This window comes from Poecilia reticulata, chromosome 9 (assembly GCF_904066995.2).
Source record: "Poecilia reticulata chromosome 9, P_reticulata-male-v2, whole genome shotgun sequence".
NCBI lineage: Eukaryota > Metazoa > Chordata > Actinopteri > Cyprinodontiformes > Poeciliidae > Poecilia > Poecilia reticulata.
The window spans coordinates 22488756-22501165 of NC_088838.1; the positions used below are offsets into that span (position 1 = coordinate 22488756).

At 37.9% G+C, this 12410-nt stretch overlaps 1 protein-coding gene across 2 annotated transcripts in view; it reads left to right on the forward strand.

The window, feature by feature from the left end:
- Positions 1–12410, forward strand: part of ipo11 (importin 11) — a 114726-nt gene that overhangs the window by 4147 nt on the left and 98169 nt on the right. The window contains exons 2-6 of one of the 2 annotated variants that reach the window (XM_008418339.2): positions 817–879; positions 1705–1854; positions 4313–4413; positions 9689–9761; positions 11773–11976. In XM_008418339.2, the coding sequence (XP_008416561.1) occupies positions 1717–1854; positions 4313–4413; positions 9689–9761; positions 11773–11976 (516 nt within the window). In that variant the 5' untranslated portion in view covers positions 817–879; positions 1705–1716. The remainder of the gene's footprint in view (positions 1–816; positions 880–1704; positions 1855–4312; positions 4414–9688; positions 9762–11772; positions 11977–12410) is intronic. The other variant, XM_008418338.2, reaches the window with a different exon arrangement.

Genomic DNA, 12410 nt, shown 5'->3' on the forward strand with positions numbered 1-12410 from the left:
GCAATAAATTCACCTAATTTAGATATAATAGAGATATTTTAATACATATCTAAAATCTGTATTTTTTAAGTTACGTTCAGATGAAAGTTCGGTGTGAGAGTTCACTGTCTGGCGGAGGTCGAGCGGCGCTACGTCTGTGAAATATTACTACCAGTAGCGCGTAGCGTCTTACACCGTCAGCTCGAATACTTAAATATTTTTTCGGGTTATTTGTTTAGCTTTCTGACCGCGATGCTAATCCGGGTGAGTGTTTGTAGCTGTGCCCTGCTTTACCTGCTATCTGGCTGCTCCAAATGTCCTTTTTTCCCGCATTGAGCGTCGATGTAGCCAAATTCCGTTAAGTGCTTGTTTTCTTCAAATGCTATATTAGATTCGTTGTGTTGATGCATTTTGATGTTCTTCACCCCCGAGGTAATTTTTTGCCACAACACGCAAACGAGTGTTATAATTCCACACGACAGGATTTGTTACCGTGCGCCTGCGCAGTGTGAAGGAAAGAGGAGATGAGTTGCACAAGCAGTCTGCGAAGTGATTGGTTTTGGTGATTGGCAACAAGAGACAGTGATCGGCAATCACCGATCACAAATTTTTTTACGGAAATCGACGCTAATTTCCTCATCAGACATCCTTTTTTAATTCATTTTTGTGTGCAATTTTCACTAGCTGAAAAACGGACAATTATCAAAAGTGACAGCAATGAACACCTGAAATATATAACTGTCAAATAACTGAGAAGCAACATTACATTTTAAAAGAATGAAAAGCGATTCTTGTTTTTTCTTTTTTATTTCCCTAATTAGTTTTATTATTTTACAGGTTTGGTTTAACTGTTCAGATATCGACCACTCATTGCTGTCATATTGCTGTGTTGAGAAAGAGGCAAGTCTTATTCTTTTGCAATTCCTGAAGAGTTATGTATGAATGAATATTTGTTTCTGGTCTGTAGATGGCAACCTTGCTCAAGTTTTAACCCTCCCCTTTCCTGCAATTCTAATACTCAACCAACATACAATCCATTAAAAACATGCAAAGATAATCCATCATGTTTTCAGAAATGGCCAATTTTTCAGATGGTTGAAGCAGTTAATTCTTGTTTCTAATTTATGCTTTTTAATTGATATGGTGAGACTAGTGGCTGTGTGTTTGCAGGGGAATATATATATTTTTTCCCCTCACAGGATATATCCTCCCTACAATTAAAAGCATGACCCGAGAGCAGGTGTGGCTATGCATCAGTTTAACTTTGTATCTGAGACACACAGGCAAATTAGTCAGACTTGTTCTTGGAGATGAAAAACGCCTTTGAGTATGTGAAACTGGGGTGCTTGAATAACATCTGGGACATGTATAAAGAGTTTACATGTCAGTGACGTCTCCAATCGTTTCTGCCGGGTATGGTTCTCTTTATTGAAGATCTGTAGCTTTTTTTCATTCAGTTCGGTGTGGGTTTCAGCACCGCTTGATCTATTATGAAAGGGGGTCGAAGTAATTCAGTCAGATAAAGTGAAAGCGACTGTTTCATGTTCTGGTGTTCTTTGTAGATGCAAATCAACTCCTCCAGTTTGCTCTTAATGTTGTTTTACTTCTTTTTTCCCACCACTGTGAAATAATTAAAATTTTCTTTCTTTCAAGTAAACCTGAAGTTTTCACTTTTTGTTTATGCTGAGCTCGACTCTTTTCCTCCCTTCTCATGGTGTCCTGCAGATATATCCAGCCATGGATGTGAACAGTGCCAGTTCAGTGGTGCTGCAGGCCTTAACCCAAGCCACCAGTCAGGACACAGCTGTGCTGAAGCCTGCAGAGGAGCAGCTCCGGCAGTGGGAGACACAGCCTGGCTTCTATTCAGTACTTCTGGTGAGTTACGATATGAAAGTGTAATAAAATCTGTAAGAAACGTGAACAAATTGTCAGTTTGATGAATGTGGCACACAAAGCAGAAAACCGTCTGCCGTAAAGTTAGAATCTGAGGATCGGTTTTTAAATTAAAGGGGAAAATCTTTCATCATCATTACATTTAGCAATACCAAAATGACGGGTTATGCACCCCTTCTTTTTTTGATTGATAATTCATCATGACAATTTCACACAATAGTTGTAATCACAGGAAGAAGTTTGAAGTTGCCAAAAAAGCAAGCAGTACATCACAGACAGCTGGGGATTAATTTGTGTTAAAGAATTGCGCATATCGCTACTGAAAGGTTTTATTAAGATTTGGTTGCTGATAGTTAGACCACAGATGGTTTCTGTAAAGATGCAAAGGTGGCTCATAAAGTCGGTGCACAGTGCAATCCACCAGAGCGATTACTTAGATATTTCAGGAAAACTATTTGTTTACTGTTCTCGCCAGACTCGAATGATGAGATGCGTTTCACTTTCATCTCTGCAATTTGTAATGAAATTGGCCCAGTATGTGCTCTGCTTAGCAAAACACAAAGAACTAAGAACCAGTCATGGGGAAAAAAAAATATTTTCTTTTTTATTTTGTCAGTAGAAGTGCTTTGCAAGTAATATAGCAGATGTAAACAAACACCTCCCAGTCAACACACATATAAAATTACCATTTTTATTTTATTTTAGCATTTTAATAAGCAATAAAGTGAAGCCATCAATTTAAATTTGAAAACTGTCTTATTTATGCTGAAGTGGTTTATTAGGCAGGTTATGTTTTTGCTGTGTTGGTAGTGACAGGATCACTTCTAGAATATTAACTTTGTGTACTTTATAATTTCTGAATCAGAGTCCTTTTTATATATATATTTGTATTTTGTTCAAATGCTACATTGAGGGTGATGCCACTGTAGTTATTTTTACTTGCTGTTTATGATTGTTTTCACACATTATGCACCTGCAAAATATGTGTGGAATGCAACTAGTTTAGCCTGAAATTTTCCCACAAATTTATTTCACACATACTTTAGAACAGAGATTCCGTTACAGGGTAGTTCTCACGTATTACAAGGTAGAAGACGACACAAAATCTATAGTTTTCTCATTGCTTTGTTGCTTACTGCATGGTAAGGATTAGGAGTTGGATCCCTCGATTCATGTTTTTGTTTTATGGTTATCAAAATATTCTAATCTACGTAAAAGTGAATGAAGTGCATACAGAGGCTCTGCCAGCCTTTAATTTGACAACGGGTATTTGTCTCTTGTAAACAGTCTAGAGTTCAACAATGAGGCTGATTCTCCCTTTTTCTTGCCCCTTGATTATTTTTATGCCACAATATTGCACTTCTAATTGTGTGTAGTATTGATATAGACACATTTAGCAATTGTGTCTACATATGCCCTCGTCCGCGTTGGGCCATTAACATCATCTGGCGCGCACAATTTGGATAATTATCTGCCTTCCACTTATGCTGCCACATTGGAATACCTCTTGTTTCAAAGTATCTCACTTGAAGAATCTCCTGCTGGGAAGTGCATGTAACAACATGCAACTTCAGGCAGTCCAAAGCCCGTCTCTAGAGCTCATCATCAAGGGAGTCTTCTGATGGTTTTCTGAGAGTGACTTTGAAACCGCTTCGACTTCTGATGCAGTGTTGTCGTCGGTTCCACAGATGATTCAGCACTCACTAGAAATGTTCACATCTAAGTTGTGTTTTGTGCAGCTGCTTGTGATGCGATGGTCCCAATTAAGCCAGGGTGCACAATATGTCTCAGTTATTTCTGGAGAGCAGTGTCCGTGTGAATTGATCAAAAGGGAGCCAAACCAGCTTAATTCTAGCTCTGCTGACTGGATCTGATAAAAGCCAAGTGGCAGCAGGCTGTTTTTCACTTGCATATTGGAAGTAAATAGTTATGCTGTGGAGCTCTGCTAATGGTCTGTGCTGTTCCCTTGATGCAACAGATGGATGCTTTATATTTGTACAAAAGCCCAAATGTTATTTTAACGACACATTTTCCAATCGGCAAAAAATGAGAGCCGAGATTCCAATCTCTGATTTTACTGTGGCCGGTCTCTTATGGAGCTCCTCCCGTTGCTGTGCTCACGCAAATAACTCTGAATACACAGACTACTCAGACATGTTTTCAGGGTTTATTACCACAATTTACAGCTCAGACGTGTCGAGTGCCACGGCACGGACAGCCTTGGTTAGAAAGTCGCCGTGCGCTGTGTTTTAAAAGGAGCTGTTCTGTAATTGTGAAAGTCCTGTCTTATTTTGGTTTAGATTTGTACTTATTTTCCCCTGCAGTATGGCTGCAACTGTCATAAAACTGGATCAGTCCTTGGCTTGTCTTGTATTGATTATGAGCTATAACACTTTCATTGCTGGTGACTGTTCAAATTCTTTTTTCTTTTTCCTCCCAGAATATTTTTAATAACCATACGCTGGATGTGAACGTGAGATGGCTTGCTGTGCTTTACTTCAAGAATGGCATTGACAGATACTGGAGGAGGGCGGCTCCTCAGTAAGTACCCGCATGTCTCAACCCCAGACTCTCACTTCCATCTACAGCTTTTTTTTGGCTCATCTTTATGCTTTCTTTCCATGTTTTGTCCCCTAATGTCCTATCTATATTCATCAGTTTTAATCTCCATTTTTGTCTGTGAGGCTAAACTGTTCTTAGTTTTCAGTCCCTTTGAATTTTCTCTGTTTTAGCTTTCATCTGCTTGATGTTTCTTCAGCTGTCATCTTTTTTTTAACTTTCTTTGTCTGACTATCCATCTCTTTGTGGTTTGATTTGATACTCAGTGAATTCACTCATGCCTCTTCTCTCTTATGTAAGATCGATTTTGGGATATTTCAAGACTAACATTTAATGTTTGGGTACCTGGTTGCTATGGGAGGGAATCTTTTGATTATCTCAAGATTTAATTCAATTTCAATTTTTGAGACCATGATTCAATTTAAAATCAGCTTTTAATTCAAAGTGATTATTTATACTGATTTCTTATTCAGTATTTAGGATGGCAAATGGTCCTCATGATCTACTCAAAGCTGCATTGGAAGGCATAATGACAAATCGAGGCAGTGACTTTTTCCATCTTAAACCTAGCTTAGATTGTTGCAAGTAGTATTTAGGCATGTCACGATAAACGATAAATCAATTAATCGCACGATAAATTAAACCTATCAACCTCATTTTAATTATCGACTTTATCGTCTCTTCCTGTCTTTTTTCTTTCTGTTGATGACACTGAATGAAAAAAGGCTCACCTCCGGTGCTCTCCACTGACCCTCCCTTCCTCATTTCCTTAGTTTAATGTCCAGCGCACATTACACGAGTTGTCTGCCCATTTTCAAAACCTCAGAGACCACACATTAGCCGACAGAAATCCTAGGTATAACGGTTCGATCGGGTTCGTCGTGCCGTGTGGTGTCCAGGCACATGGGCACAAAATAACGGCTACAAGTCCAGTTAACAAATTTTAAAATCGGGCATTAATCAATGCTTTACTAGAATCTACCTGTGAAAACTTACCAGGTTTATCAACTGCTGTAGCAATTTGGCTCCAACACCTCCCCTTGTCATTTCTATATTCTTTGCACAAAATATTGAATATAATAATGCTTTTTCCACATATCTCCAATGTCCGCTGGACTTCGGGTTGCGCTGTGTCAGCTGTTTGGGATTCCCCTCCGTAATTTCCCCTCAGAAAGCGCGGATTCTCCTCCGCGCTTTCTGATTGGCTACCTGTCACATTCAGCTTTAAGCTCCCAGTCGGGGAAAACCCCTGATTTAGATCGGAGCGGCCACGATGATCTACCGTAACACACCTCACACTACAGGATGATTGGTTACGAAATTACCAGCGACAATCTTGGATCGGCCAACGTTCTAAGATTGTTGTAAGGAGAAAATAGGGGCAGAAAATCGTGTAGTATGAACTATTGTGTTAGATTAGCGGTTCTCAACATGGGCAGTACCGCCCCCCAGGGGGCGTTCAGAGGACGGCGGGGGGCGCTGGTGGACATTTTTACAAAAGGGGGGCGCTGGGATTCCTTTGGGGGCGTTTGGTCGAAGGTAAACTTTACACTTTAAATGCACAACAATACCAGTTTAGACTTTGAGCAACTTGCTGAAACTGTATTGTGTAACATTAAATCATGCTTGGCTGCAACTGTATCGATAGCAGCTCTTCTTCTTCTATTCAGTGTTAGTAGCTTCTGGCTCCTGCTACTGGTAGCTTCACCGCATCAGTTCAGCGTTACACCGGCTGATGACGTTGCTGTGATTCACTTTGTCTGGTATTTTTCCACATATGTTTTGGCACTTCTGTGATCATGTCAAAGCAGCAACTTATATAAAAAAGTGTTTTATTTCCGTTTGAAGGCTGCCCGCTTCCATGGAAGGACGACAGAAAATAGCTTATAAACATGTAATTACTAAAATCACGATACCCTCACTTTGTATCCCTCTGAAAAATGAAGCTATTTAAATAAAGAAATCCCTCCATGGGTGATACCCCAATAGAGAGCGCTCATTTTATAGCGTTAACACGGTGTTGTAAGTGGTCCGGTATGAAACGGGTGGGATAGAACAACACAGCACTTTTAAATTTCAATAATCAGAATGCAGAAATTGTTTCCGATGTTTTAAAAGGTTTATGTCTATCTGCCTTTTCCCCGTCGATACGCTTCCCGAACGCTGCGCACCTTAGGAGGTAAAAAGAAAGAAAGAAAAAGAAACAACGCGCATATTGCGCAAAACTCTGAAACAGGAAAAGCAGGACATAAAACGGAGCGACAAACTAGATGTGAATTATGGCATAAAAACAGAGAATCAGACACTGAACAGTGAAAAATAAACACATGATGTGAAACACATGACGATTAGGCGGCGCAACAGGTGAGTGAAGATTACTGATGGTGAGCGTGCCATGTGGGTGAAATTTTATGGAAGATACTCTGATGTCCCATTCTCCTGAAGGCAGCACAGAGCTGCACCACCAGAAACTCACAGAAACACTGCAGAGAAGAAGAGCTATGATTAATGTAGTTACAGTTCTATCCATGTTTAATGTTGCAGAGCTCAGTCGTTTTGCAAATAGATCAAAGTTTAAACTGGCATGTTGTACATCTTTTATCTGGTCATTTTGTGTAATATTTAACAACTAGAAAATGGCAAAGAACAAGAATATTGTTTCCACTCTGATTGGCTGCTGTTAGGCCTACCGATTTTAACTTGAATGTTCATTGCATTTTTCTTAGACACCTGTGAAAATAATTTCTATTCCCGTGGCTTTTTTGTTCTCTGGGAAATTATTTTTGATAATAAATACAAAAACAAGCATAAAAATCAAAACATCTACAATAGCGATAGTAACTTTAATAATAAAATAATAGTCCGTGCAAAGTAGCCTACAAATTCTTTGGTGGGGGGCGGTGAGGGACCTGGATAAAGGCTAGGGGGGGCGCTGGTTTTTATTCAAGTACGTTTTTTGTTAATGGAGACTGAGAATCCATTAACACTGGAACTGATTTAGTTTATCAGTTCCAGTGTTATGTGTTCTTTTGAAAATAAAGTGCATCTATCTATGGCAGGAAATCACATGCATTATTAATCATTTCCATTAAATCAGTGTCAAAAGGTCTTGAAACAATATTATCGTTTATCGCAATAATTTTTAGACAATTAATTGTCCAGCAAAATTTGTTATCGTGACAGGCCACTTTGGTTATTTTATTTGAATAATGGGGATCTTTATTTTAGTCTCAGTAAAACTTTGGCACAGCTGTCCCAGTACTCCACCTCCCCTCAACACAACCCCCTTGTCGGTTGGTTGAGCTACATCACAATATGAAGCAACTGGGGAAAGAGAAATGTTGTACTGCAGACCTTATTTAGTTGAAGCACTGTCCTAAGGTCTGAAAAGTTAAAATAATTCAGAAAAAGACATCAGTTTATTGCTTTGTTTCAAAATGTATTGAATGAGTAATATGAATGAGTAATGCAGCACAAATTTATGCTTTGAAGTTTTCATGAAAGTAAAATTGTGTCCCGTCTTGTTCTTGGGAGTTTCAGGTATTATTATACCCTAATAGAGTAGATAAGTATGCTATGATGATAGATCACACTTTTTGTTGTCCGTTTGATCTTTTTACTATGAGAAGAAAATATAATAAACAGAAATTCTGACAGGCTTGGACCACCAAAAGACCATTTGAGCGGTACCATGCTGTTTTAATCACTGCTCAAATAATGAGAGGGTGAAAAAATTGACCTGAAAAATATGCTAGTAAATCTCTTCAGAGCCTTTAAAGTTGACTTTACAGTTGTCAATTATCCATGCATTGTGCACTAATGCACATCAAACATCCTTGATTTTCTGCTTTTCAAGAGTTGACTTACAAGAAGCCCAGATGATTACTTGCTTCTTTTATTTGGAAGTTAAAAAGGTCTCCAAAAAGCATATTAAATGTTATGTCAGGACACAGGAGAGTTTTCCATTGCACTATGGTCAATTAAATTAGCCTGAAGTCTGAAAGGATAAGAAGTTTTGAAGTTGGTCATTGCGGTGCACGTTCAGTAAAGTTGTTTTTCAGTTGTTTATGGACTCTGGCAGTGGTGTTTTACACTGTTCTGCCCGTTTCAGTGGAAGACTAGAAGAAAATTTTTTTTACAGTTGTATCTCAATAAAATAGAATTTATGCTTCTCAGTTATACTCTTTAACATCCTGTGACTAGTCTGAAGGGTATTTGTTCAAAATACTGAGATTACAACATTAAAAAAATATACGTGAGCTTCTAGCAATAGAAATCTTTGTTTTCAGTTAGGTAGTGCACGTAAAGGTGTTTTGACAAATAAAACAAATAAGATGGTACAAATGTAAGCAGTACAGCAAATGCACAAGGGAAATAAAACAAAGATGAAACAATTAGATTTTATAAAAGTTTAAAATATGAATATGAATCCTATTGCTTTGAACTTTCCTGACATCCTCCGGCAGACTTTTCCCAGAGCTCGACACACAAAAACTTCAAGCAACAAAAGTACAAAGTTTTTCTTATTATAAAAATAACCCAGCAGTGTTGGAGAAGTAGTCAACTTACAACTACTTTCTCATTATTTCTCTTCCTTGCAACTGAAGCAGATCAGTAGTGAAGTCAAAGTGTTGAAAGGGTAGTGAAATATTTATAATATTGGTAAATGTTGATCACCGGCCATAGCAATACTATTATAATATTAATATCAGATATTGACATCTGCTGAAATGTTCATATATTGGCGTATCCCTTGTAAGTGCCATAGTCACTTGCATGCAGTAGGAACCTTCTGGGAAATACTTTAAATTGCATAATTCAATCACTTGTTTTACGGCGGATTATAGCTACTTAGTCCCATGATAAATAGGCACGTTAATGTGTTCCATACTGCCAGTTTATGTAATTGACTTGTGCGTATGGAAATGAGAGGACAGTGGGTGTCTTGGGATGTGCATTGCAATCACCTGTGTTAATGTGCTCGGTGTCCTGGTGGTAAACACAGGATGTTGGATGCGGGAGCATTTCATCTTCAGCCACAATGTTGCAGGTTTAGTCTGGAGTCATTTGTTTCTCATTCTTCTAATCTTTATTGTTATTGTGGCTGGCATGCCTTCATAAAAACTTAATGAATTAAATAATTGCGCACCAAGAGCATTATGAGGACACATTAAACTCTAAACTTGTACGGTACTGTGCGTTGTTTTCTCCTTGCCTGCTTTCCCCCTCTGAATATCTTTGTTTGCTTTGTTGACAGTGCATTATCAGAGGAGGAGAAGACATCGCTGCGTGCTGGTCTTATCACAAACTTCAATGAACCCGTCAATCAGGTTAGTGGGGAGAATGGAATATACTGCAAAAATTGCAAAAATGATTCAACTTGTTGTTTTTTTTTGTGTGTGTGTGTGTGTTTTTTTTTCTCTGCACAAAACTTGCTGCTGAACAAGAAAACTGATACAAAGCTGTTAGTCTTTTCTAATGTAATTTTATTTGACCAATTATGGAGGGTGAAATGACTGGGCGTGAATGGTGGCCCTAAACGGTGGCCATTAGTTCTGCTTTCTGCAGCTTGTGTATCCCTGAGGGACAGCTATGTAATGTCAGGACTGATGGGATCCATATGGCAGGGAATGAATATACTTTTAAACTCCATATGTCTCACCACTTCCAGCCTCTGCTCTTTCAATCCAAGCTTCTTGAGAGGCCTGGTGTGTTTTGTTCAATAAACTGTTTCATGGTATTAAAATTCACATTTAGAGGTTCTATAATCAATATGTACTCTATGAATTTTATTTGTAGAAAAAAATAAAGGCTGATGGGTATAGGAACACTTGCATTCAGATATTAATCATGGAGTCAAATTATGTTTATAGCTATTTATAACATGAATATGCCTCTCATTAAAAGAATGCATTGCTTAGTCAGTAGGTTGCATGTTTCTGGATCATATTATACAAACTTGGGGACTGAGAACAGTGTTCTACTTTATTGGAATAATTTCTAAAACAATTTTTAAAAAGAAATAAAAAAAAGCAGTTTAAAAAAATATGAATTAAACAAAACGTACTATACATTGATGTATTGAATTGTTTTAATTTACATAGGGATGATCTTTGGTTTGGTTACACCTTTCCAATATTTTATATAATTTAAAAAAAATGTTTATTGACTCTAGTGGCCTTTGAGAGGGATCAGACAGGAAAATGGGTAATGAGAAAGGGAGAAGGCATGCGGCAAAGGACATCAGGCCGGGACTCGAACCACTGATGGCCGCGTTGAGGAATAAGGCCTCGGCGTGGCCATAATTCTTGATGCAGGCTTTGCACCCATATCTGTGCCACTTTAGTTACATTTTGACATATAAAATTATGCTTTTACTCAATTGTTGATGTATTGCACCTTCCCTCAATATTATTAATTGGTCAAGCTTTTAAAAGTATCATTTGAGTCTTTTTCACTTTTGGCACCTGACCTTTTCTTATGAGGATCCCCAAACAAGCTTTACCTCTAACAAGCTAATCAAAATGTCAGACCTCTGCAAAAGGAATGCAAGCTTACATTTTGCTCCAACATAAAGTCCACAAAGACTAACATCCTAATAAATGTCTTGATGCATTGTTTCTGTTGAAGATAATTCATCTGGTTACAATATTAAATACATCACAAATTCTTTTGCAAACATTCAGACATGTGTAAACTCAGGTTAAGGGCAGTTAAGTCTCCCATTCATCCTTATAATGTATTTAGTCGTCTTAATTATTCATGTCTGTATGGATGAAAACGGGAGCTTTTGTGTTAAGGCCTTAGCTGAGTGATGCATTACGCAGACATGTCGTTAATATAAAGAAGCAGTGAAAGCAGAAATGTTTTAAAAGTATTATTAGAGGATTCATCAAAACATTTGCTCTGAAATTGCTAATTACAAGAAGCAGTTCTGATTAATGATTCACAGGCTTAAATAATGAAATGTAGGAATTTTCCATGCTATTTGACTGCATTAAAACACAAAAACTGCCACCAGCTTGTAGTTTATTTTTGTCTTTAGTAAAAATCAAACTGGAGTTTAGGGCCTATGCTTTAATGTAAAAGGGAATCATCTTGTTTTTAATGTTAAGTGCTGCATGTATCTTACGCCTAATATGTGCATCTGTGGTATCGACTCAACTGCTTCTTTTTAAAAGTGGCTTGCAAACAATACAATCATAATAGATCTGATCAGCTATGCTCTGCAGTTGTGCTCAATTCCCTTTTAGTTTAGTTGACAAAACCACCTGCTGTTGTATTAATGCTTGCCTCTGGATATGTTCGCTTACCCTGTTTTTTTTTCCTTCTTCCCAACAGATAGCAACCCAGATCGCGGTACTGATAGCCAAGGTGGCCCGCCTTGATTGCCCGAGGCAATGGCCTGAGCTCATTCCAATTCTGCTCGAATCCGTAAAGGGTCAAGATGGTCTGCTGCAGCACAGAGCACTGCTAACTTTCTATCACGTCACCAAAACATTGGCATCCAAACGTTTGGCACAGGACAGACGTCTTTTTCAAGATGTAAGTTCATATTAACATTACATTTTTTTTAAATTAATTAGCTGCTATTAATTATTATTCTCTAGACTGCTTTATTTATTTTGCTCTCAGTGACAGAGGAAAGCAATGTTTTTTTTTCTTCCTTTAAGTGTACACATAAAGAGGAGAAAAACTTGTTTTCTTTTGGGACATTTTGTGTTCGCTCTTCTTTCTCATGTTTTTTTGTAGTTTTTAATAGCAGTACCTTTTGAAAGCAGATGGATAAGACGTAAAATGAGATCTTTTCCTCCAGTTTCATTTATTTATGTTTTACATAATGTGACATCCTTTTTTTATGCATATTTCTTTTTAGGCAAGTTCTTTATTAGAAGTGTATGTTGCTTGTTGAAGGGATACATGTTGGAACATAAATCAGAGCTACACATTCTTTTCACAATCAAGTACTTAAAAGAATA